Below are 26381 nucleotides of genomic sequence, written 5' to 3'. Positions count from 1 at the left end.
CATCATTGGGATTGCTTTCAATTTGTAACCTAATTAGTGTGGTGATTAAAAAGGTAATAAATTCAATGTCACACTGAGAATATAGCAGATACCTGTTGAGGCTTAATTGCTGGTAGTAAATGTGGAGATCAGATAGAAAATAACACAATTCATTTTCTCTGGCATCCATCCATGAGAAAACCGTGGACTGCATACCAGAAGCTGAGACAGGTTCTTGACTTGTCTCCACAGGTCTCTGACCTTCGTGATGGGGTCATTCGAGTCCATGCACCCCTGCATGCAAAAGTCTCCATGGCGATCCAGCTGGAGAGTGAGACGAAAGCCAAGCATGTCATGGCTCACTTCGACTGTGATAGGAGGTGGGTTTTAGTCATTAATGTCTGATACTTGTTCTGGTAATACGTCCTGTGGGGTGTGTGTGCATGTGTGTGTGTGTGAGAGTATGAGAGAGAGAGAAAACATCACTGAATACTGAAGACGGAATCTTTTATTTATTTAATTTTACAGAAGTTCTCGCAGTTCCAGCAGAAGACAGCGGCCATATATGTTTGAGGTTGGAGGAAACATAGGTATGCAATAAACCCATCCTGACAAAATGTATTTGTCATTCACGTAAATTTCAGAATTAAGCTAAACCGTAAAAGCCCTGCTACCTTTACTGCTTGTAAAACATATTTTTCCTCGTATGTAACTGTCCCTTGTTTTTTTCACTTTGTTAATGACTGAATGTTATTTATATTATAGGTGAGCGCTGCTTGGATCCCGAGACATATCTTTTAGAATTATACCGTCTGAATCCCACCTGTGAATGGATCGTCAAACCAAGAATAACCTAGTGCACACTGGGAGAGGAAAAAACACTGACCGTGTAATAAACATCAACAAAACTTACACTGCCAGCTGTTGCCCCCTGCTGGTCATCTCTGAAATGTGCATGCTGAATCCAGGAGGATCAAATGTGAGGATTTAGAGGCCATTACCTTTTTGTGCAAAATCAGCGAACAAGTTTGATGCTGCTTTGTGAAGAAGAATGAACTTACTGCCGAGTTGGAATGCATTATTTTATAATCCTGCTCTGTGGAGAAACTGAAGTACAAACAGAGGGAGGCTATGGGAGTTTCCTTTAAAAAGGAAGTATTTTCATAATGGACTTCAAACTGAGAAATTGTTCATGTTTGGGGCCAGCTGAATACAGTACCCACCATCAAGACTGGTTAATGCCAAGGACTGCGAAAGCAATTCTCTGCCAATGGCAGCCATCACTCAAACTGGGTTCACCTTCAAAAAGTTATTCTGCCTAGCTTCTACCACTCAAGGTGCAACCAAAGTGTAAAAATCTGTACATATTTAGTAATATTTATACCTACATATAATTTATCCTAGCTTTTGTATGATTATATGCTTTATAAATGCCTGTGTCTGTCCATTGCTGTATTATAAACATGCTTCATCGTAAAGCCAGTTTGACTGTTACCAAAGTGACCCCCTTATGCTGCATTCAGCGTGGAACGTGTCTGCTTGTGTCCTTGATATCACTGGCAGAGATGGCGGTACTGTAGTATCATCACAATCCTGAGAGGAATACTCTGGAGATTTCTCTTTGCCCACACTGTATTGCGCTCCTCTATAGCTGATCTAAGGCCTGCATGCTGAAATGGGTCGGGTGTGAAGATGTTGAGACACCCAGCCGTAAACCTCAAAGTACCGGGATACAGACCTTTGTCCAGTCCGGTTGACAGAATTTGCGTAAGGGACACGTAAGATTTTCACAGCTGCCACAGTGGGAGTGAGGGTCCCATATTGTGGCGGTTTGGTACCCAATAACCATTTACAATGTGTTAAGAATGACACCAAATAAGCTGAGTATTCGTAACCTGAAGTGGAAGTGTATCTCAGCTGTCGGCTATGTTGCTGGAAGCAGCCTTGAGTGGAAAGGTTGTGCTCGATCACAGCGTTAACAGTGTTTGAACTTGCGATATTTGAGAGGCTCGTCGAATCGGCGTGCAACAGCCTCCGTGTTGGCGCATGCTTATCTATGGTATGCGCACTCTGCCTCTAGTTAAATTAACAGAACAAGTTGCTGACTACATGGCTCAGGAAATTTACTGTTCCTTCCTCAAAAGCTTTCCAACAAAAAGGCGTCCATGTTGTAGGTCATGCTGTGTATATTTTCTCCATGTTTACTACACTGCTGTATGCTTGTCTTACACTTTAAAACTTTGTTATTTTATATTAGTTGTTGCAGCCATTATGTCATTTCTTTTGGCATGGTGAACGCTTTGCTGTTACACTACCTATCCTTTGATACCATAAAAACCAAATATACCATCCAGAACCTGAACAAGAAAATGTTGGTTTTGTGTTTGTTTGTTTGTTTCCTTTAAGAGCTTGACTCTCTCCCGGAGAGGCAGTGCTGCCTTTAATGAGCAGTTCATAAAACACTTCTCAGTTCCTTTATGTACCTTATGGTAATCAGTCACTTTAATCACTACCTTCTACATATCAAACACTCCTGGTACAAATGATGATATTTGAGAAGGAAGTAAAAGGACACAGAGGGCACAGGAAGTAAGCAAAGTATATACTTGTATTGGCCCCCTGTAATAAAGAGTAACTGAGAAAGCTGGTCTGGCAAGTTGCTGATTTGTCCAAGTGTTCTTTCCACTTAAGTTATAAAAACACTAGTTACTGCTGTACTGTTCTTCATTTGATTATGGCTATTATGTTTACCAACAATGTTCACCAAAATTTGATATGCACTAGCAAATTCCTGAAGGGAAGACCCTGTGAATCAGACACGCTTTCGCTGTTGACTAACGATGTGGAGTGTAGCTGTTTTTGTGAAGAAACTGAATTTCCCTCATTGAAGTCTGGTTCCTTCTTGTTCATGGCCAGATTGCATTGTCATGTTGCAGAGCCACAGAAAGACTTGGCACCTATCCCTGAGGACTGGTTTAACCACATTTCAGAGATCGCACTTTCCAAACTTCCGTATCTCCCTCTGGCCAATGCTTCTTGTGATGACAACAGCAAAATATCCTGAGGTACTAAATCTGAATATGCAAAGCTAAAAAGCCAGAGAAAAATTGGGTTTGAATCCAAAACATGTCCTGAGTTGCTCTGTGTTTAGATGGGGCTGTTTCAATTTTCAAATGTATTCAAATTAAATATATTTGTGAAGCTTTTTTGTATATTTACCATGATGGAAATGCAAAAAAAATTCCCACATAATTTAATTGCATTTTATTAACAAATATTCTAGGACATTCCACATGAATGCATAAAATGAATTCTATCAACCAAGGCATGAGTTTCGAAATGCATACAAATTAACATTCATCAGAGTCATAAAAAAAGTACAAATTAAAAAATACTTGCTTTTCTTAAAAAGTCATTTCTTTACAAAGATTACAAAGGGAAAGGCTAGGGAGCTCCTGGGCAGTGTTAGAGTGTCCTCCCTGGGCAGGAATGAGGGAAGACTCCTTGGAGGAGGAAAGCCGAGCTGAAGTCGTGGGCCTCGGCCTGGTGACCCTTGATGAGACGGAATTTACGCATGCATCCTCGGAACGGCGCGTCGGTCGTCAGGCAGTTCTGTTTCACGTCGCCTGTCCAATAGAGAGGGGAGAAGGTTGGCACCGATCACTTAAAACAAACCTCTGTTACACAAGGAGGATGAGGACTGGTTCAGGGATTTTCGTCTGTCAATGTTTTGTCACAAGTAAGCGGCGGAAGGAAGCAAAAGGTCAACATATCTTGTGAAGGAGCGATAACTCGTCCAACGAGCAACAAAAAGAAACTAATCATGACAGTTAAGACAGATCATTTATTATTCTACCAACACCTGCCAGCCATGGCAGTCATATTTCAACTGTATTTAAATACTTCTGAAGGAAAGGTAAATTGAGGCTATCGCAGGGCTGTGTATTTACTGGGTGTACGTGCATGCATGACAAAGCGGACCTCCTAGCGATAAACCTGAATAGCATCAAAAACTGAGCTGCTTGATTATCACGGCTGCGTAAGGGGGCTGATGGGGAATGTGAGGAGCGGAGGAGGGGCGCACCGGGGTAGCCTCCCACGTAGACGGGGTCGTTGGTGTCGGCGGAGGTGGACTGGGAGTGCGGGTTGTCCGTGTGCACCATGGCCCCGTCCACCGTCAGGCTCAGTCCGTACTTGTTCTTGTTGGCCAGAAGACTGTGCCAGCGGCCGTCGCACAGCGGCACCGCCCCCCTGGGCGTGTAGGTGGCGGAGATCCGCCCGGCCCCGTTGTTCACGTGGAAGACGACCTGCGTGTTCAGGGCACGGGTACATTCACTCACTACACAGGCATTCTGGCAATGTTTCGACCTCCATCACTCAGTTCAATTGCTTTCATTAGCTCATATTATGAACCTCATTCTCACCAAAGTGTAAAAAATAAATCGGATTTTGATTCGAGGAACTTACAAACACTTCACAACAGGCTGAGTTAAAATTAATAGGAGTGAAAATGTATTTTTATTTGCTGTAATATGATTTATGTAAGATATGGGTTTTGCAAGGGACAGGCTGTCCCAGCATAACAGTGCAACAAAGCAAATGTATAATCAATTCTAAAGTGGGCTACAGACGGCTAACTTTTCTATATCAAATAAAAAATAAACAATATTTTTTTCCATATTTAAATAAATTAAAACTGTGTTTTTATTGTAATATTTACATTTTCAGGACAACAATGAAAATGTGTTTGTTAACCCTAGTCAGCAACATGAGCTGCTTCATAAAATTATATGATATTTGGTAGCATGAGGAATCTGTCTGTGCAGAGCAAGCTTCATTGAAATAGTTTCTGGTTTCTTGCGGGTAATTATCTTTGATGTGATTCAGCATACCTCCGGTGCTGCCATGTGAACGTTATATCAACATGATAATGTTCGCGCTTCATTTATCTTTCCTCTTATCTTTTCGCATATAATGAGAACTTAATCTGACTTAATATAGATGCTGCTTCACAATTCATGTTTTCTGTTAAACCACACTATCAAAAGCACAGTGAAAGATTTTTTGTTTCTGTCTATCTTATGTTTGTTATAATTTTTTGGTTAAAATTCACTACCCTGCTCTTGCACAAATGTCTACGTGAGGGCAGTGTTGACCCTGGTGCTGACCTGTCCGTTGACCAACTCTAGCCCAATGGCGTCAACCTTGGCACTGCTGACCCCGAGCAGAACCCCGCTCTGCTCTGTGGTGCGGAACTCCAGGCCCACTGCCACGTCCGAGCCAACTTTGTACCCCTCTTTCACTGGGGAGGGAAAAGACAACAGCATGATTTCACATGTGACCTGTGAGCTTCCTGTACTCATTACTGCATTTCTGTACCCTGTACTGCATTCCTGTGAGAATACGCACACACACGCACGCACGCACACACTCACAATACATTCAACCACTACTCATGAAAAATGCATGGTCCACAGCCAACTTGGTGGAGCATTTCTCACTACTATCTACAGTTCTGGCGCAATTCAGAAGGGAGTGCTCAGAAGTGCCCCACCAAGTTAACCGCACACTGTGTATTTTTATGACAGCCATTAAAAAATATGTGAACTATTTTTTGATCGTTATCCCACACTACGTAGGATATTCAGATGTGGATGTGTCGCGTGTGAGGTGCTAACCGAACGCTGCGTATCCTGTCCCGTTGAAGAAGGTGCCGTCCTGGGCCTCGGTAAAGCAGAGCGAGGTGGCGTGGGACGACGCAGGGCGCTGTGTGTCCAGCGACGCTTTGTTCAGCACCACGTTTCTCACGCAGCCAGCCAGGCTGTGCGTCACCTACGTCAGGAGAAAGCATTGATCAGGACGTTAACGATGTCTCCCAAACATGAAACTACACTTCATGTTTCCTCCTATTAAAAAGCATTGTAGGAGCAAGCGTGAATTGTTCTTACGTTTCCTATATTTTTGGCCATGTAATCCTGGGGCAGACCGCCCAGGTAGAGTTTTCCCTCCACGTCCAACGTGCTGGCCTTTCCCTTCGCCTGCGCTGGGGCAGACGCCTGGCCGTCCACGCTAACCATCACGCTCTTCTTCCCAAAGTCCGCCTTAACCTGCAGCCAAGAGGGAGGGCAGGCGTTAGGAAACGGACCACAGGGTGATAACACTGAACTGCAGCTGACGACGGATGCATTGCTGAACGCAAGGAGTATAAATACAAGCATCCAATCGGCAGACGATTAGGGCAGAAGCCTCACCGTGTGCCATTGGCCATCGTTGATGGGGTCGGGGAGCGTGGCGGTGGCGGAGCTCTTGCCCAGGTCGCAGGTGAAGAAGACGCGGCCGCCCAGCAGCTGCACAGTGGCGTAGTCCACCTGGTTGGGGTTGGCCATGTAGAAGAGCAGGCCGCTGGGTGCGAAGGTACGCACTGAGAGCTGGATGGAGAAGCTGGCGGCAGCAGAAGGCAGGTTACTTTCATATTAGCCACTATTTTTTCTATTCAAACACAACAAAGAACAGAGCACTAGCAAAAGATCAAATACTGAACCACTGGCTCCCAACCGTGTTCCTTGTGATCTACTGTCCTGCAGGTTTTCATTTCCACCCTAATTTGGCAGACCTGATTCTACTAATTAGCAGCTCAGTGAGATCTCTCGCTGTTGAATGAGGTGTGCTTTGTTAGGGATGTTAAGCGTGAAAACCTACAGGACAGTAGATCTCCAGGAACAGGGTTGGGAACCACTGTACAAAAGTGTATGAGGGCTTGCACTGAGTAAATACAGTGAGTAAACAAGAGGAGGAACATTCCTCCATACACTTGGCTGTTGACCAAGCAGACAGGTCTCACCTCTTCCTGACTGTTTGGTGACCAAAGTTAAGAATCATGTGACTGTGCCTGGAGAGGCCAAACTGGTGGGCCTCTGGGATAGTCCCTGTCTGGTCTGCCGCTCCACACTGTATTGGGGGGGGACAGAGTCAGTTTTTACTCTTTTAATCATGTTCTCATTGTCAATCTAACATCAATTACATGGCCTGAATCAAAACGCAGTTCACATTACTAAAGTATCTGTTTTTATGATGGATTTATTTTCCAGAAAAACAGCCATTCATTAACTGGAGGTCAAGAGACAAAGGTGCACAACAGGGTCTCTAAAAAGTGGTCATTCGTGGTAACCAAGAAAAACAGACAAAAAAAATTTGACTGGTATGATTAGGCTGCTTCAATCTATACATGAAAGATTCATTCTAATAACTGTTATTTAATGGGATGGTTGTGGTGAGCTACAGGAAGGTCTTCTCATTGTTGGTCAGTTCTGTTTTAGGGCCTAAAAGGTGGGGGTGGTGGAGGTGAAAGGGTCCTTACTGTGGCAGGTACCAGAGGGAGGGTGCTTTGCTCCGTTGGAGCCACCGCGGGTGGCTGGACAGGATTAGGGGTGGGCTCGGATTCCAAGTCACCATCATCTGGCAGAACCACGCGCTTGGGCCTCTCCTCCAACAGACAGCTGTCCATGTCCACGTTCTGGTACCGCAGAGCACTGGACAAGTCCAGCAGCCTGGAGAGAAAATGATGTGGATCAAAATCAGGATACCATAACAACCGTGCAACTATCCCAATGCAGGTGTAGACCCAATATCCCACAACCAAAAACAAAATGGCTTTGCTTTTGTTTCAAATCAAGAAGAAACAGTAAAAAGGAAGGATGCTAATACAGGGCCCAGAAAAGAAGCAAATCAACCATAATAAATCCAAATGTAGTGTGAGTGTGACTCACTCTGTGTTGACGGCTATGTCCTTGATGCAGCCATAGAACGAGACGGTGGTCTTCAGCAGATCGGTGCCCTCTCCGGGTGGGACCCCTCCCATGTAAAGTCTTGACAGGATCAGGGAGATCTTCTCAGAGGCTGTGCCAAGCTTCACTGTGCCCTGATGTCCTTCATCCACCAGCACAGTCACTGTTCTGCACCACACACACACACAATGCTCTTAACATGAGGGACATCAATGAAATGATCAAAGGTAAATGTTATACATGCACAAAAAACTTTAATTTATTAATGTGCAAATGGTAGTAAACATTAAAATTTCCATTCTAAGCTGTAATATAAAAATATAAGTAATATTTTTTAAAACAAACATCATTGTTTAGTTCATACCCATGTATTAGAAATGAATTAAAAATTAGAAATAAATTTACTTTCTGTTAACTAATTTGGTTGTTGTTAACTAACTGGTGAGGGGAATGAGCTCCCCAGTACAATCAGGACAGCAGTCACTTCTATCTGTCCCAAACCCACCCTCTCTGTTTCACAAACCTCTTGTTCCTCTGGAGGATGACTGAGTGGTCCTTTCCATCATTGAATGCACCAGCATCAGATCTGACCACGACCTTGTGAACGCTCCCACCCTCTGCTACATTCAGATGCACCTCCAACTGACCGTGCACCAGCATGACTGCTAGGAAGGGCTAAGAGACAAACACAGATAATTCAGTAAGCTCTGCATTTATAATACACACAGACACACAAGTAAGGTCTCAAACACACAAACACCCATAATGGAGCCTGTGGGCCTAGCAGTGGGCCTGAGAATACCTGTCGCGTCTGCCTCCGTTTGCGGCCTCCCGCCTTGTTGAAGCCGGCCAGGATGATGCCCGTGTCGTTGCGGGTGGAGAAGGTGGCCATGAGCTCACTCTGGGGGCCCAGTGTCATGGGAGGCAGCTCCAGGAAGCCCTCGTTCAAGATCGTCACACTGCGGATTGGCTACAGTACACACGGGTTAGCAGCTTAACTAATGTGCCATGCTCAATCAAACTCAGCCATATCTATAGAAAAAACACACTATAAAAAGTTGAATCCAAACAGCTAATGGGAAATGTGCTATTTATTATATTTAGCGATATTTCAAAAAATGTTTACGGTCAATATTATGTCTGCATCCTGTTATTACTAAATTGCCAGAGTAATTCATTGCTTCAGACAATTCTCAGATAAAGAATGCTAAATAAAAGAAAACCCAAGAAAGTAAATAGTCTTAGAGGGTATTAGTATGTTACACTTTGAAGTGTTGATGAAGAAATTGTTTTGATAATGCAGGAAGTGCTCTCACCTGTAGAACGCAGCCTTTTCTGACCCCATATGCATCTCTCAGCAGGTCAAAGTTTGTGCGAGCAATCTCCATGTTTTTAATGCAGCCAACATAGGAACGTGCAACAACCTGCCTCCTATAAAGACAAGAGGGTTTTGTATAACAAGTTCATATAATGTTTAGACCTCTAGAGGTAATGTCCTTTTATACTGATCTCCACTGTGTCAAAATATAATATCTGCTTTTAGAGGACAATGAGTTTCCCTCTGAGGATTCTTTTATCTGATTGCTCTTGGTGTTTTCCCTGGGCAAGGCTATTTGTACCACTGTGGCACTGTGTAAGAATTTCTGATATTCCAGTGAAATTTATATGAAGAAAAAATTTTTGTATTCAAACTAGGAAAATTGAACAGCTGACAGCCATGACAGTTAGTATTGGCGAAAGGTCTGGACAGGTCCTTATTACATCCCCTGCTAGAACTGCTCTTACCTGATTGGTCTAGAGCTGGGAAGCCCGCCGATGTAAATGGGGTCTCGGTCGGAGCGGTTTAGGTCAGAGGCTGCTCCAGGAGATTCGCCCTCCACAGTCTCTCTCTCTGACGGGGCATAGGCGGCCATCACTGACAAGTAACCTGAAGGAAGAAGAAGAGAGACTCCATTATGCAAGAGCCATGGTCCACAGAGCACACATCTAGCTCTCTGCTCTCTGAGAACTACTCCACAGAACCCGTCTGTTCACGTACACTGGAATTATCAGACAGCATAAATCAAATATGGCCTTCAACGGTTGCTCTCAATAAAATGTACAACTTTGGGGCTAATACACTTGGTTTACTGCCATTCCATTACAGGCCTATTAAAAAATTAAAAGCCCACTTTAATTAGGAGCGAGGCTGTTTTTATCAGCCCTGAAACTGGTGGACTGGTATTAACAGTCTGTTCAGATTCTATATCTCCAGAAGAGGCCAGGGATGCAATTTCTATAAATTACACCACAGAGCCATGTCATGTGGATTCAATTGCTGCCTATATGCCTGAAAATATTTAGCCTTCATCTCCTTGAATTTATGTTTCTTTACATGTTCCTCCCTTCTACATGTCAATAGCTAGCCATGACACCGTCTACTCTGTCATACACCAGCTATTGTGTTATACAGACCTCAATAAGGGCCCTCATTTACATGTCTGGGGAGTTCAATATGGTGAAATCACGTGAGTGTAAAAACCTAGATTACAAAACCACCTGGAAAATCTGACTTTCACGCAAATAAAATTAATCTTCCCATTTAAAGGAGGCAGTCATATGAAAGACATTTAAAATTATGAGTATGAAAAATACACATCTTGTACTGTGTGACCAACCTTTGCGCTTGTTCCTCTGCAGAGCAATTTTATACCAGTTGCCTGTGTTGTAGGCTTTTGTAGTGGTGAGCGTGAGCGGTCCTGATCCCAGTTCGAAGGTGAGCCGCACTTTCCCTTCCACCAGTTCAATGGACAAGAAGTCTCTCTGTGAAAAACAGCGTGCATTCAATACTGTGATGGAAGGCCTGATAAGGTGGAGCAGTAATGGAACTAACAAAATTATACACAGGACTGACAAAGAACACTCAGATACTGTCCCCAGTGAGCTGAACAAGAGGTAAAAACATACATATTACTGTGGGGGAAAATCCTAAGATGAAAAACATGACTCCTTAAAGCACACCCTATAAAGATTAATTACAAGTACTAGTCAATACACTGAAGCACAGTTTAGCAGGCAATATGTCCAGGTAATACATACCGTGCCATTGGAGGCCAGGTACAGCAGTAGGCCATTGGGTGAGAAGGTCTTGAACAGCATGACGATGTGGGTGGCCGTGGAGCGGAGGGGTTTCTCAACCACAGAGTATCCGCTCCCGTCAAAGTGGAAAGCGGTTTCCTCTGCCTGTGGACTGCCACATCACACACAGAGAAAGAGTCCATTAAACTCAAGCCAGTGCAGCAATGCTAGAAAATAACAGCTAGTGGTGCCTTGTTGGGAATTTAGCACTGTGATCAGAGAACCCCCTACTCCTTGCGCAGAATGTCTTGTGATCTTATGGACCACAGTGAGTCAGGACCTTGGTTTAACATCTCACCCAAAAGATGGTATAGATTTTATTTTCTGCATATGTACCTCATGAAACAGCCTCCACATTTCCCCTCTCTCTCTATGTAGTTCCACAGGCCGATGTCCTTTCCATTGAGCGAAGCCTCCCCCATGCAGCCCTTGAACTGCGTCATCTTCACGGCTGCAGATTTCTGCCAAATAACACAAAACAAGGGTGAGGAAATTCACATGGCATTAGAACTGGCCCTTGGTGAACACCTAAACGCCTGACAGCCTACCTTTATCTGGCCGCCCAGGCCCCCCACGAAGACCAGCGTGGACTTGCTCACGTCCAGCACTGTGGCAGATCCAGGCGATGTGGTCTTCACCACTGGGTTCTCATCTGACTTCAGCTCCTGCACTGTCAGAGAGCCTTGCTTTCCAAACCTGTGATGCAGAAAGCACAGTCAGGACCATATAAACATGGCACATCGCACATTAGCCATATATAGAGTAGGACAGTAGCACACTCAATTATGGTGCTATGATCTCAAAAGTAAGTATTCTGTAACAATTCACAAGACGTAATGGACGGAAAGAATGTGTGGATGTTGAGACTGTGTGTGCAGTACATACTGATTGCTTGTTATGATTTCATTTGAATGAAAGTGGATATGAGGTCACAGACTAATCTGATAGCGTACAATACAATACGTAATAACTCATAATGGATGAGGAGAAGAGCAATGCTGACCTGGTGGCATGAATACGATGCCACTTGTTGTTGTCGATCTGGATATCGGGGTACTCCAGCTTAGCGTGCCCAGAGCCCGCGTCCCACAGGAATGCCACCTTCCCACGACGCATCTCCAGTGCCATGAAGTCCACCTGTAATGACCCCCAAATTTTACAAAAACCACCAATTCACCGACCATCACCGTACACTGACACTTAATTCTGGCACGTGCATTATGTTTGACATCAATAAACCATTCGTAGCAAGTAAACTAAATTATGAAGCTGGCTACCTTCCGTAAAGAATTTCAAGGGCAAGAACAAGCAATGAATGGCATTATATTTTTGGCCTTTTTGCCACTAATGAAACCCATTTATCTTCAATACATTTTTTATTTCACTAAGAAGGGTATATTGGATAGACTTTTCCATCAGAATTTTTTGCTTTTATTTAGCCATAGGCTGTAACATGATGCATTGATTTACTGTCGCTGACTTGTGGTTGTGTTTCCATCTTTTCCAAATGAGAAAGCATGGGGTTTAAAGCCCGATTCAGTTCCTATCACTACGTTTTGTATTGGACCACTGAATAAAAAAGAGGAGCACCTCCCAAGAGAATTCATATGATTAAGACCAAATCAATCCATTCACACTTCATAAAAATACTGAGCACACAACCTAAAAACAGTTGCTCTAAACCCAAAATTTCAAATTCAACACCACTCCAGGGTTTGGTACAGTCATTTCACAACAGTAATGACCATCACTCCACTCTAGTGTTGACACAGCCTCTCCACACTAGTGTTGACACAGTCACCATCCATCAGTATTGATCATCATTCCAAAACAGTACTGAGACCTACAATCAGTTTTGATACCAGTGTTACAATCCACACAAGTGTTGACTTCCCAAGATCCCTGACTTACACTGGAGCTGCTGCCCATATAGAACAGGAGGTTGTCTGGCTCGCTGGTCTTTACTGTCAGTGTCAGGGTGTTGTAGTTACTGGAGGTCACCTCGGGCCGGTAGACTCTTACACAGTCTCCCTCCGCTGACACCGCCACTTTAATCTATGAGCAAGAGGACAGAGGCCTGACAATTAATGGCAGTCACACAGAACAAGGACATATTAGACAGATTGGCAGTTCCCTTGTATCTCTGTCAGAAATGAGTTTAAATTCCTGAAGATCCTTTTCCCCATTTAAAATGTTTGACACTAATGAGAAATTCTGCCCCGAATGCAGAGGTCGTCACGGCGCTAATGAAAAACAGCATCTCATACGGGGGACATCAAGATTCTGTTAGCAAGTAAAACAACTTCTTGCAGAATCATGGGAAAAGGTCATACTTCTATTCCAAAAAACCCCCCCCACATTTTATTGGGCTAAAATTCTGTTTGAAAAAATGTCACACTGAATTGAGTTTTTCATCCTTCTATTGTAACACTTGGCTCCCGTAAGCTTCCCTTAGAAAGATTTCACAAACTAGAGGAATGACACATCTGTGTCCAGTGCCCATGGTAATTAAAAGCAGAGAAAACAGGAAAATCATGTTCATAAGCATGTGTCTATGTATGGGAATAAATGCCATATTTCACACAGTCTAATATGCAGGTTAGGAGGAGGACAGGAGACGGAGGGTGCTGACCGAGGCGGCCTGCTTGCGGGCCTGGTTGATCAGCTCCTTGATCTCGGACAGGTTCCTGCTCAGGTGCTCCCCCAGGGTCTTCAGGGGCTTGAGGCGGTCAAACAGGCGCTCGGCTCGCGTCTCCGCCTCCCGCAGCTTCGACTCGGCGGCGCTCGCTGGGACGAGAGACGCGCGGCGTGAGAAAAAAACGCAGGGAACGCGCAGGTTTACTCAGCTGCAGCCCCACTAAATGGGCCACAGAGGAATCACCGGATGCCTGGCACTGCTGTTATTACTTAATTTATCTAGCAGACAGTGCACAAGGGCCACTGCACTGTTTAAAAGGCAGGAAATCAAAGTGCTAACAGACTAAGACAAACCGTAAAACATTGTTTCCTCAAGTAATAATGCAGTTAGCAGCAAAGCAAAGCAAATGAGCCATTTTCATTCATTAACAAATAATATGAATAATCAGAAGTCAGAATAATCTGGGGATGTTAAAGAGCAGTGACAGGTGCTCAGTGTACAACGGTGTTGCTCTGTGGCATGCAGGAACCTGCTCACTCCAACCAGACAGCAAGGTTGGGGTTCCTTACCCGTCTCCTCTGAGGAGTTGACCAGCTCGTTGGCATTCCTCACACTGGCGTTCGCCCGGTCCATGGCTAAAGACGACTCCTCCAGCCTCTGGTTGATGTCCTCCAGTCGCTGCAGGGCTGACAGGAGGGAGGCGTTGACCGCGGCCGTCTGCTCCTTAGCCTCCAGAACCTTCTCTCCGGTGCCTGAAGGTGACAGACAGTTTAGAGGCCGGCGACAGACGCTTGAACATTGCGCTCTGAGGAGAGGGGGAAGGGCTGTGGGGGGTCAGGCGAACCAGGGGTGGCGCTCACCGTTTGGCATGCTCCAGAGGATGGCCGAGGTCTCAGCAAAGCGCCTGCTGATGTTGGAGACGTTCTCTCTGGTGGAGTTCAGCCGCTCTTTTACCGCACTCATGTTCGCCATAAGGCCTGCACAGAGGGAAGTCTTCAGCATCTCACCCAGACTCACAGAAGTGCAATGATATACTGTACATCATGGCTGCCTAACCCTGTTCCTGGAGATCTACTGTCCTGTAGGTTTTCACTCCTACCCAAACAAAGCACACCTCATTCAGAAGCTAGAGATCTTGTTCAGCTGCTAATTAGTAGGATCAGGTGTGAAAAATTAGGGTTGAAATGAAAACCTACAGAATGGTAGATCTCAAAGAACAGGGCTTAGACAGCTCTGCTATTTATGGTTGTAAAGGTAGGACAGGAAACGAGGCAATGTCCTTGCTGATGTTTTCCTGGTGTAGCGTTATATAGTGACGTTCTGCATGTGTGTGCATGTGTGTGTGTATGTGTGTTACTCACCAACAGTTTCGTTGTTCAGCGCCACACTCTCCTCCAGGATTTCCGTGCTTCGCCGCAGAACCCGAATACCCAGGTCGCTCACAGAACCATCTGACAGCATCGTCTACGGAGACGCGAGAGACGTCACACACCACTACATCTCCACAAACAAACGCTCGACCTCAATGCACAGCACACACAAAACTGAAGGCTGTCAGCCATTACATGTATGTGTGTCTTATCTGATATTTCTATTAAATATAAATACTGTTTGGATAAATGCTATTAACAATGAATGCAATTTTATGTCATTTTGCACAATGTTTTATTAAATGTAGACATATATATTACACAAACCTCAACCCAAATTCTACCCTTACCTTACCTAAGTTTTGTAATGAATACCGGAGGTTTATCTAACAGTTACACACTTCAGTTTACACATAAATATAAAGTGTAACTTAAAAAACCACACATTTTCAGCATTAGTGTGGGCGTGCTCCACAACAGTGGCAAGAGCTCTATGCTAAGTGCTGGCTCACCAGGTTGAAGGCAGCTGCGGCCGTGGCGTTGGCGTCCTGAGCCCTGCTCTCCGCCTCCTGGACGTCGGACCTGATGTTGGAGTTGGCCTGCACGGCGCTGGTGGCGTTCACAGAGACGTTCCGCACGTCGGAGAGAGAGCTGCAGGGGGAGAACACCAACCCATCTGCTTTAACCGCACGCGGAACATTTCTACATTAACCACAAAGGAAAGACACCCACAGTTCAAATAAACAGCTACAAATTAATCTTACTACATAAGCTCGTTCATGAAATATTAAACACAGATGGGTATTTGTCATGAGAAGAAAATGCAAAAAAAAAAAAAACAGGGAAGACAAAAAAATAGGCAGGCAAAAAGGAGGCAAAAGCGAGTTTTTTAGAATATCATCAATATTAAGTAAGCAGATCTTAAAGTGAAGAATGCGGGCTCCAGAATGTGGGCTCCATATGGAGATTAATGCAGGAGTCCAGATGGGGAGCGGGAGGCAGTGGGAGGCAGTGGGAGGCGCGGTACCTCTGCAGGGAGCGGGCCTCGGCGCTCAGCTCCTCCGCGTGGTCCTCGGCACTGTACACAAGCTCCAGGACGTCCTTCATCTTCATCTGCATCACCAGTGTGTCCACCTGCTTCCTCAGAGCCGGGTTCCACAGCTCCAGCTCGTCCCGCGCATCCTCCAGCTGCTGCATGGGCGAGGGTGGGGGGGCAGGGGTGGGTGGGGTGTCACAGAAGTCACGCTCCGGAAAACCCCCTTAACATCCACACTGTGATTCTAGAGCTTTCCATCGCAGGGCAGATGTGGTTATCTGACTAATTCTGGATTCCATGTATGCTTTGGAATGTTTGGCTGCCAGCTCACATTTTAGTTTTGTAACAAATGCATGTATGTGACTATCAAAGTAAACATGCTCATATTTATACTGTTTGAACATGATAATTATAAGAATTTTTCTACAGGCTATTTGACTTGATTTGACTTACGGAAGTGACGTTAACCAAATCCTCCACCATGTTGACAGCATCGGCCAGGGCGTCCTGAGCTTCATCCAGATCAGCTGTGGCCTCCTGGCTCAGCTGGCTCACATTCCCTCTTAGGTCCTACAGGCCAGAGCAACAGAATCAGCAAAGTTCGGATGGATCAGGTGACCGCAAGCGGCAAATAAGAGTGACCGTACAGACAGAGGGGGGTTGGACGCTTACATGGAAGTGGTTGAGGTTGCCGGAGGCGGTCTGCAGCAGCTGTGCCGTACGGTTGTTGTTGGCGCTGGCGGTGGTCAGAAGGGCCTGGGCATCCTGCAGCTGGAGGGACCGCTCAGAGAGCACGGTGCCGATGGTCTGGGCCAGATCTCTGGCAGGCTGCTGGGGCTCGTGGAAGTCCTTCAGGACCTGCTGGAGGATGGCTAATGCAGCACTGTGCAAAGGCCCAGGGACACATTTCAGAGAGCAGTGAGTGTGTGGCCATTAAGGAGAGAGTTCCTGTGGGTTTGAGTCTCATGCCAGACACAACCTCTGGAGCACTTCAGGTCTTTTGAGGCCACCGTCTAACCATTCCTGAGGGTAACCACTGCTTATTCCCTCAAATTGTTGCGGAAATGACCCATTATTAAATACCTCAAACACCTTGGGCAAATACCCCTCTTGTACAAACTAATTATGTACAACAAGTGTGTTTCTCCTGGATAAGGGAGCCTTAATATTTATTAGAAAGAAGGTAATTAACTATAATAAATTACACAAAAATAAATAACGTGTCCTAACTCAACCTTAAGCAAGATGAGTCAAGCTGATACCTGAGATGTCATGCATACTAAGAAGATTATCTTCAGAGATGGTTTGCATACTGGAGATAACTGGGTTACGTGCTGTTTCACGTGACCGTCCGTTTCATGTCACCCAGGGGCCTCTGGGCCTCGACTGACCTGAGCTCGTCAGAGGCGGTGGCGTTCCAGTAGGAGAGCTCCATGCCCCGCATGGTCTCCAGCGTGTCCAGCACCTGCTCTGCCAGCTGGGTGCCGTTGTTCTCGTCCAGTTCGTCTCCCAGGGTGTCATTCAGGCTTCTGGAGGCCTCCTCCAGGGCTAACACAAACACGGAGGCATTTATTTTGAGTGTCTTTGGAACAGAATGAACTTCCACCTTGCATAAACATTCCTGTCATATATCCTTTCTGGAAATGCTGGCATTACACTGATCGACAAAGGAATTTGTTTGGCCGTAGAAATTTTTTGGAAGGAATGCAAAATAGATTGATGCTTCCTCATAAGGGTAACTGTCAGCAAACAGAACAAGTGTGGTAATAGCACATTCATATGACCGATCTTAGCTATGTCCATCACGTGGCATCACGTGCTGTACCATGTGTGGCTGCCTGGACCTTGGCGATGAGTTGCAGTAGCTTTTCTCCCTGTGTTAGCCTCCGCTCGGATGACTGGGACAAATCTTCAGCATCTGCATGCATTTGGGTCGTCTGATAAGAAAGAAGAAGACAGAAAATAGCCCCTCTGTTACACAGGCCTCAAACGTTTCACGGACAAGGGTGGCAAGATTGAGGATTACCTTACGTGAGGGTGAAAAGAACGGCTTAAATATCAAGGTGATAAGCTGCCGTTTGTCAGTACCTTTTGTTGCAGGCGATCGATGTCTTTGGAAACATTTTCCAGCTGCTCCTCTGCTCTGCTCAGCAAATAGCTTGGGCTCATCTCCGGGGACAGCAATGCCTGAGAGGGGGGAACGGCCGGCGACTGATGAATTCAGGCAATATTCTCTCACGCAGGGCAAAGAAAAAAGGCGCACGACGCCGCAGGTACCCTGCAATCACCGGGACGAATCTGACACTCTCACACAGCCAATTGCAGGAGCGCCTTTTAAAATGCAATCTCTCTGACACCCTGAATAATTCAGGCAATTGCAGTTTCAACCTTGGCCACCAAGAGGACACAGGCTGACAGATGATCGATGTAAAATAAAATTGTGGTTCGGAGGAATGAGCTGCACTTTCCAGGACAGCCTGTGGGGCACGATTCTGGAGTAACCAACTGTGAATTTTAATCCAGGAATGAACATTAAGAAAGGCACTTTCCTTCAATTTCTTCCATAAAACACCCATCAGTGTAAATCGTAAATTTTAGAATAGGATAGGAGGTTGTCACTTGCTATGCAAAAGAAATGGTGCAGCAAGCATGAAGACTTGTTTACCTTGACCTCCTGGGTGGTATTCTCCAGGGACACCAGCAGACTGTATGGGGCTAGGATGACCCCTGTGAAGTTGAAGGAGTTGGCAGACTTCTCCAAATCATCCAGGCTGTCCAACAGCACCCCTGTGCACTCATCATTGCAGGCTATGAAGAAGCATATAGCTTTTTAGTTACAATATATCAAGATGTGACCTTAATCAGACTATCTGCAAAGGAATGAAATTACAAAACAACAAAAAACTGGAAAGCCCCAGTTTGCTATGGACAATTCATTTTCTAATCTAAAAGAACAAGCAATATGATAATAACATATGTATCAACTAAAAAGTGGCCTGATTTACTATACATTTACCAATTGCCAGACCATTTAAAAAAAATGAACAAATTCAAAAATGGAGCTCTGGTCAGGCTGAAGAGTCCAAATGCGATTTATTAGAACAAGTAGAGGGACAAACTCAGTTATTTTATCTGAAAAACACTGTAGCAAACAGGACCATTGCAGACATTATGACATCACTGAAATGGGCTTCTTTGTGATTGGCTGTCTCATTTGGACACAAGCACGTGTGGAGAATAATGGCTAAACTGGTAGTCGTTGGGTACTCACAGATGCACTGGTCTCCCGACAGGACGTGCCTTTCCTCACACTCCTCACACAGGTGCCCCCGCACGCCCGCCTTGCACTGGCACTGCCCCGTCAGGGTGTCGCAGCGGGGGTGAAGGGACCCGGCGGAGCTGCACCGACACGGCTGGCACTGGCCGTCAGGCTCCATCGGGTTTCCATAGTAACCCACCGAGCACCTGCGTACGCACAGAGGGGGATGGCGGTCAACATCTAATACACTGCAAACTTTCACTCACTTTCTGCGTGCGAAATAATTACTAGTCACAGATCCCGAAATAGACTCCGGTTTGCAATCCATCTGAGCTGGTCAATTTGTCACTGGATCAAATAGTTTTTCTGAATTTTCCCTGGCTTTGAAGTGACATATGATTGAGTTTCATCCAATCTAAAGGTCCAGGGTTAAGTAGTGCAGGGAGACATCGATGATAGGATCTCTTTCATGATTCGTGCAGTGTTTGGGGGAGCTACACAAAGCCGTGTATACTTCCTGTCATGTGACGCTGTGCCTGAAGCTCCTACCTCTCACAATGCTGTCCCTCATAGCCAGGCTGGCAGGCATCGCAGCGGTAGTCATCTTGGCCGTCCAGTACACAAGAGGGACTGAAGCTGTGGCAAAACAGGGGAAAACTCAGTCAGTAAACATCCTCAGTACTTCATGCTCAAATACGTTTTAAAAGGAAATAATCAGAAATGGTTTCTTTACTCAGAATGAATGCCAAACACCAGTATGTGCCTGTTGCCAAAATTAGCTGAGTCACACATGAGGAATTACCAGTCCATCAGAATTGGTATGTGTTTATTTTGGACTGTTGCACTGTTGTGCTTGCTTACTTAGTGTTCAGGCACAGACAAGAAAACACAGGCCAGCATGATTAAGCAATGTAAACAAATGCCATGGATTAGCAGACAATGTTGTTCACAGCCACTAGCACCCTCTTCTGTGAATCTACTGTAATCTAGGACAGAGCACTCATTTCCAATGTAAATAAAATGGTGTAGTACCATATTGATGTTTACAGTACAAACATCTTGCCTGTTGACTTTCCCAACAAGGACTTTGATCCCCTGCACTGCACTGCCCTCTGCTGGAGACCTGCTGCATACACAGAGCCAAAATGCTAACGAGCACAAGCACAAAAACACAGTGAGACAAGGACGGGTACCTCTTTTTGTTGCCATGAGGACAGGCGCAGAGGGAGCAGTCACTGATAGACCCCTCCACCTTCCCATAATACCCCGGGGCACACAGGTTGCAGTGATCCCCCACTGTGTTGTGTTGACAGCCCTTGTAGAAGAAAAAGGGTTAAAAATGAAGAGCTGAACACAGACATAACAGGCGTGCCATTGAGAAAGGTGTGTGCACATGAGGGTCAGGTTTATGTGCGGACAAATAGCTGAGGTTGAGGTTGGTGCACAGATGAGTACCTGGCATTTTCCAGTGTCCAGGTCGCAGGCCAGGCTGTGGTTGTTGCATTGGCAGGGCACACAGGGCTGGATCAGGGGGCGTGGACCTCTGGGATTCAGCTCAGACAATGGCTTTCTGTGATAACCAGGGGCACACTCCTAGAAAACCACAAGGGGAGTGACAAAAGGCACATGAGAAAGGGATACAGGCAAGTGCCACTAGAGTGTAAAGAGCAGAGCAGAGAGACCGGACTAATTGCCATTCCCAGAGCTCTTCTGAAACAGTAACCCGCTTGCATTTTCCTTGTGCTGTGCTTTGTGTTTCTGTGGTTCTGTCGCACTCACCTGGCAGGACAAGCCCGCGTATCCCGAGGGGCACTCGCAAATCTCCACGAAGCGGGCCTGCTCCGCCCCCGCCGGCCCCTCCTCCGCCTCCACCGCCGTGTCCAGGGAGACGTTGGAGATCCTGCGGCAGACCCCCACCCGCCAGTCAGCCCATAACTCACAGTACACTTGCGCCACCTTGCCCCGAGTAGCAATTACCAGGGAAGTAGCACGCCAAATAAAACGGGGAGAGGGACGCCAGGAAGAGCGCTCACCGGCTCTGCTGCATGCCGCTGCCGTACGAGGCCTTGACGATCACGTACTCGACGCTGCTCAGGACGGACATGAAATCCGAGTGACTGACGGCTTGGTCCGACACCGAATTGAAATACTTCCACTTGTGCTGTCGGAACAGTCGAGACGAATGGCTTCGAATGAGCGCCAGGCAGAACATCATTCGAGGAGCAATCCACAGTCACAGCGAGATTGCTCTACTCTCGCTGGATGCAATCTTTTGAATTTATTTCAAGTGGCGGGAGAAAGTGAGAGACTGGATCCATTCCATTCAAATGAAATCAGTCCTCATACTTCTACAACGCACTTCCACATTTGCTAGGCATCTTGATTAATTTATTTAAACTTTAACTCTAGTTTGAAACCAACCCTGATGTTGATGTTAATGAAGTTAGGCTGAAGGAGAATTCATCTCCACAGCACTAGACCCTCACCTCAATCAGTGGGACCTCCTGGGTGGTCTTCACCCCATTTTCCGGGGTAGGCATGTCCAGGTAGATCACCAGCTTTCTCAGGTGACCCCCTCGGATGAGCACCTGCGGCTCGAAATTGACCAGGCCGGAACCGTCCAGGGCGAAGAAGGCAACGGCGTACCTGAGCCTCCCCCCGTACGACAGCAGCTGTCCAAACAAACACAAAAACGCCCAACAAGTCTACCACTTGGCAGCACAGATGCACATTTCCCCACTGCCATACCGACTGAAGACATAAATCAAACTGCCACAAGCCATACGCCTGGGCAAATTCTGCCAAGATCTCCGCACACAACATCCCTCACACGGCGGTCGTGTTCCGGCGCACTCAAAGGAAGGTGATACGCGGCTCAGGCCGCCGCTGATCACAGAGATCCAGGACGCTCACAGACGGCGAGCGCTGCAGGGGGGTGGGACTGCACGAGGAAGCAGCACACCGCCGCGGCACTCTGGCATGATTGCAGACGGCAGGGATCAATCCCGCACGTCTGTCTCGCGAACGATAAATGGACGGCTGGCAGCCGACCCGAGATTGAGCCATTGCATTTTTAATTCGGCCGCGTCTGCCATGCCAATGGGAACAGAATACTAATACAATCCAGTCTCAGTCGAAACATGCCATTAGGCAATACAGCACTGCTCTCAGAAATGGCTTTTCTTCATTTGCGCTGAAGTATTTCAAAATGCCATTATTACCTTCACAGAGTAGATGGATGCTGAAGCAAATTCATTCACATGGCAAAACTGGATTGTTTTTTAGGTATTTTCATATGATTTAGAGGTGAACAGTGTATGGTTTTTGAATAGATAATTGTACAACGAAGTTGAAAAAGCATTAATGCATTTACTGTAGCCTCTAATAATGCATTATTGGGTGAGGAAAAAGTAATATAATTTAGCAGTTCTGGCAATTCTATCTGTGGTTCCCAACGAGACCCCTTGAGCCAAACAATTTAAGGTCTTGTTCAAATTAGACAAGGTGCAGATCAAGTAATCTGCTTCTCAAAGATGAAAATGCTGCATGTTTGAATGTTTTTAAAGAACAATTAGGGAAAAAGGAATCACTTTAAAGAGTTAATTTAAAGTTGAACAGGTGAACAGATAGAAAGGGCCTAGCTTTATCAGAGTTCATCAGTGATCTGTGTGCTGCCTCTCCCCGCTCCCTCCCGCAGCGAGCGTAGGTGAGGCGGTGTTACCTTGTTGCCCTGGAACTTGGCAGGCAGCCTCCAGTAGTAGGGTCCGGCCAGCGAGGAGCTCAGCACCAGGCTGGCGTCCAGCAGCACGTCCGAGTCGTGCAGGAAGACCCCGTCCAGCGTGCCCGTCAGGTTGCTTTGGCTGACCACCCGCAAGGGCTCCAGATCCTCACCCACCGTGATCTGAGAGCAAGGGGCCCACACACAGGCATGACACCTGACCACAAACCTTCATGACAGACATTTTCCCAGAGTGCTCGCAAAGTGCGGAGCAGGGAAATTTTATTCAATTGCAGCTTTTATGCAAATTGTACCACTGTTCTCATTTTAAACCACAGACCACTCTAATCAACTAATGAAGATGATCAATCAGCAAGCCCATCAGGCGATTTTTAAAAGAGCACGCTATTTACAGATACAAATATAGCCTCGCTCAGCTTACTTCCTTCCCATAATGCCCTCTGCTATAACTCTCGAAGTGGCCATTAGGTAGAGCCATGCTCTTTAACAGTCCCATGAGTCATCTTCTTCCACTCAATCGAACTAAGCGCTATTAACAGACAATACTTCCTCATAACTTCCAAAAACATGCTGAACTGTGCTCTTCCACCTAGAAAGACAGATTACCAGCTGATTATTGCTCTGCATTAATATGCCCTAACCCCATCAGACAGAGGCATTCTACTGCTTTGCCAGAGAAATCTGTCTCAGCACTTTGTTTGGTTTGCAACAGATATAATCAGGTATAATGCATACAATACATTGTATACAATACATTGCTCCACTGTGCTTGTAAGGGCCACATGGTTCTTAAATGCAATCAACTAAAAATTAAGCAATTTTGAAATGCGGACCAAATTAGACATATTCTTAACGTACCATTATCTTGCTTTTGTGTTAATGGTTTTTTCTGTTGAGGTTCCCTTTAATAAATGCATTGCATGCTGGTAAATGAGCTCCTTTGCATCCATTGTTTAAATGATGAAATGTGAAAGCTCCCTTTGACTATGTTTTATGAGCACTACCCACGTTCTGTTGGTCCCCTCCTTTGATCTACTCACTTCAGCTCTGACCAGGCCCCCCAGCTCCTCGCAGTCCGTGGACACCCCAAAACAGAAGCAGGGGCTGCACCCCGCCGGGTTGTGAGACGCCAGGCCGAAAGTCCCCCTCTTGCACTCGTCACAGCCAGGTCCACCCACGTTGTCCTGACAACCAGACAGCCGTAATATGGTCATCAAAAAAGCCATTGCGCTGCAGCTGCCAAACGATTCCGCGACAACAGCCAAACAGTATAACACTGTCAGGGGCGAATGACATAGTAATCATGACTACAAGCAATCGCAATTACATGACCACAACCCACTGGCACAAACTCAGATCACCCCGGCAATGCTAATGGAGGTGCATAATTTTTCCATCCTGGTCATTTTCCAAGGGCTGCGTGTAGCAGCACTTTCTTTCCAAGCAAATCCCTCGGTTTCATTGGACCCACACATTTAATGGGAAAACACATTTATGCAAATTACATTTCATAAACACACAGAAACAAAATCTTTCTTTAGTACACGGCAAAAATGCATTCTGTAGCTGTGTTTTCGAATTAAGAAAAATAATATAATATAGTACAATATAATAAAGAAAATGTTTAAATGTATCATGTTTAAATGTAACTGCTTAAATGGACCTTGATAGGGAGCAGAATATGGTCCAACATTCGTATATTCATCTGTTCTTATAGTTTTTAATTATTGAAATGAAGTCATTAAAAGTTTAGAAGAAATCTCAACATACGCACATAGCTCAGTAGGACCTTCCCAGCCCAGTTATATTAGAAAGTTTTAACACCAGCATCAGTAACACCAGCGATAGTAACACCACTGACAGAGGCGTTACCTTGCAAACGCAGTTGTCCTCACAGCCGCACACTCCCAGCTTCTCATCGCAGAACTCCTCCCGCGTGCCGTTGACGTTGCAGTTGCAGGAAGTGCATTCTGGGAAGGCCCTGTAGCCCATGGCACAGCTGTCGCACTTCCGGCCGGTGAACTCGGGGTTGCACTGGCACTGGCCGCTGAGGAGGTCACACCGGGTGAGGGAGGAGCCGGCCGTGCTGCAGTCACAGGGCTGGAACAGACACCGGGTGCAGTCAGAAAGACGGTGGCCCACGTAGCACAAACAGGATGTAGCACATATGTTGTTAAAGGAATTCTGTGCTGAAATTCTGATTCGATGTATGACATACATAATTACATAAAACAGACCACCTTACCATCCATATCTATGAATTACTGCTACATATTTAATGAATGGATAAATGATAGAAATATTTAATATAGATGATGTGTATTCACTATGAACATATATAGTCATAGATTGTAGCTTATATTGAACTACATATGTAGATATCTTCCTTCTTTCAGGTGTGCATAGTTGCTGTATGGTGGTGTTGGCACAGGGTACAGCCCAGGTTACCTTGCACCCCGTAACTGTGTCGTGTCCCCAGTGGTCCTCCTCGCAGAGCTCACACTTCTGCCCCCTGGTGTGAGGGGGGCAGATGCACTCGCCCGTCTCCGAGTCGCAGTTGTCGTGGGTGTGGGCGCAGTCGCACGCTGGTGAAGACAGGTGAAGAGCCGTGAGCTACAGACCATTACAGGCTTCACATGAGGCGCTGTGGCCACCGCAACCATGGGAACTGCTCGGTTTATGACACCGTTCCAAAGTGGCTCATATTGTTTTCCACACCACGCTACACAGCCGCCATGTGGTGCCGATCGTTCATGCTGAGTCCGTGACAGCACTGTGCCGTTTGTTGGTTTCAGGGCCAACTCGCGACCCCACATGACTAGTCACATGACCAGTGCCCAATGTCACAGCAGGGGCTGTCATAAACTGAGCCTCAGACAGGCTGGGTGCGGGAGCCGCGTCTCACCCGTGCAGCCGTTGTCCTGGAAGTCGTAGTAGCCGTGCTGGCAGCGGTCGCACTTGTCCCCGATCACCCCCGGCACGCAGCCACACCGTCCCTCCTCGTCGCACTCCGCCGACAGGGACCCCGCCTGGCTGCAGTTGCAGGCCACGCACCCTGTCCCAGTGAGCAGGCCGTGGTACCCCGCCTGAAGAACACAGAGCCGCCAAAAAACTCAGTCATCACTGGTGACCTTCTGTAAGCTGTCTTAACACACACGAGTAACAAAACATTTTGGCAGTTTTAATTTATTGTGAACTGAAACAAATGGCAATTAGCCTAAGCACGTGAACAAGTTATTGATTGTTATAACTTTACTGAAAGTACACTAATGTCTATTGTACCAGAGGAGCCACAGTTTTTCCAACACCCAAGAGACATTACTGCACTTGGAAGCCGACGGGCCAACACAGTTGGTCCAAATTAAGGCCCTGATTCTAGTCATTTAGAGAGAAATAACACACTCTGTCTGCGGCAGGGATGCCAGGGAAAAGCAGCAAAAACAGATTGCGAATCATTGT

General features: G+C 46.1%; 2 protein-coding genes across 5 annotated transcripts in view; one reads left to right on the top strand and one right to left on the bottom strand.

Moving 5' to 3' along the window:
• arhgap28 (Rho GTPase activating protein 28) overlaps window positions 1-2626 on the top strand; it is a 29177-nt gene extending 26551 nt beyond the window's left edge. For all 4 annotated transcript variants that reach the window (XM_035415418.1, XM_035415419.1, XM_035415421.1 and 1 more), the window contains exons 13-15: window positions 232-359; window positions 508-569; window positions 745-2626. In XM_035415418.1, the coding sequence (XP_035271309.1) occupies window positions 232-359; window positions 508-569; window positions 745-836 (282 nt within the window). In that variant the 3' untranslated portion in view covers window positions 837-2626. The remainder of the gene's footprint in view (window positions 1-231; window positions 360-507; window positions 570-744) is intronic.
• A 602-nt stretch (window positions 2627-3228) lies between these two features.
• The window catches only part of lama1 (laminin, alpha 1), a 54217-nt gene continuing 31064 nt past the window's right edge, over window positions 3229-26381 (bottom strand). The window contains exons 21-63 of the mRNA XM_035415417.1: window positions 25828-26008; window positions 25371-25507; window positions 24795-25022; window positions 23963-24106; window positions 22905-23084; window positions 21670-21855; window positions 21217-21344; window positions 20963-21083; window positions 20639-20776; window positions 20377-20498; window positions 19733-19819; window positions 19196-19389; window positions 18590-18732; window positions 18013-18111; window positions 17750-17861; window positions 17316-17472; window positions 16597-16807; window positions 16378-16494; window positions 15916-16079; window positions 15401-15539; window positions 14880-14982; window positions 14379-14495; window positions 14088-14270; window positions 13513-13667; window positions 12792-12935; window positions 11884-12017; window positions 11429-11576; window positions 11217-11341; window positions 10842-10992; window positions 10421-10565; window positions 9549-9690; window positions 9080-9194; window positions 8566-8733; window positions 8287-8438; window positions 7746-7931; window positions 7337-7526; window positions 6821-6927; window positions 6231-6420; window positions 5928-6086; window positions 5658-5811; window positions 5148-5281; window positions 4064-4286; window positions 3229-3605 (exon numbers count right to left, since the gene is read on the bottom strand). Of these exons, the coding sequence (XP_035271308.1) occupies window positions 3445-3605; window positions 4064-4286; window positions 5148-5281; window positions 5658-5811; window positions 5928-6086; window positions 6231-6420; window positions 6821-6927; window positions 7337-7526; window positions 7746-7931; window positions 8287-8438; window positions 8566-8733; window positions 9080-9194; window positions 9549-9690; window positions 10421-10565; window positions 10842-10992; window positions 11217-11341; window positions 11429-11576; window positions 11884-12017; window positions 12792-12935; window positions 13513-13667; window positions 14088-14270; window positions 14379-14495; window positions 14880-14982; window positions 15401-15539; window positions 15916-16079; window positions 16378-16494; window positions 16597-16807; window positions 17316-17472; window positions 17750-17861; window positions 18013-18111; window positions 18590-18732; window positions 19196-19389; window positions 19733-19819; window positions 20377-20498; window positions 20639-20776; window positions 20963-21083; window positions 21217-21344; window positions 21670-21855; window positions 22905-23084; window positions 23963-24106; window positions 24795-25022; window positions 25371-25507; window positions 25828-26008 (6474 nt within the window). The 3' untranslated portion in view covers window positions 3229-3444. The remainder of the gene's footprint in view (window positions 3606-4063; window positions 4287-5147; window positions 5282-5657; window positions 5812-5927; window positions 6087-6230; window positions 6421-6820; window positions 6928-7336; window positions 7527-7745; window positions 7932-8286; window positions 8439-8565; window positions 8734-9079; window positions 9195-9548; window positions 9691-10420; window positions 10566-10841; window positions 10993-11216; window positions 11342-11428; window positions 11577-11883; window positions 12018-12791; window positions 12936-13512; window positions 13668-14087; window positions 14271-14378; window positions 14496-14879; window positions 14983-15400; window positions 15540-15915; window positions 16080-16377; window positions 16495-16596; window positions 16808-17315; window positions 17473-17749; window positions 17862-18012; window positions 18112-18589; window positions 18733-19195; window positions 19390-19732; window positions 19820-20376; window positions 20499-20638; window positions 20777-20962; window positions 21084-21216; window positions 21345-21669; window positions 21856-22904; window positions 23085-23962; window positions 24107-24794; window positions 25023-25370; window positions 25508-25827; window positions 26009-26381) is intronic.

The sequence above is a fragment of the Anguilla anguilla genome, chromosome 4 (genome assembly GCF_013347855.1).
Source record: "Anguilla anguilla isolate fAngAng1 chromosome 4, fAngAng1.pri, whole genome shotgun sequence".
Classification (NCBI taxonomy): Eukaryota; Metazoa; Chordata; class Actinopteri; order Anguilliformes; family Anguillidae; genus Anguilla; species Anguilla anguilla.
This window is presented reverse-complemented; position numbering and strand designations above follow the sequence as displayed.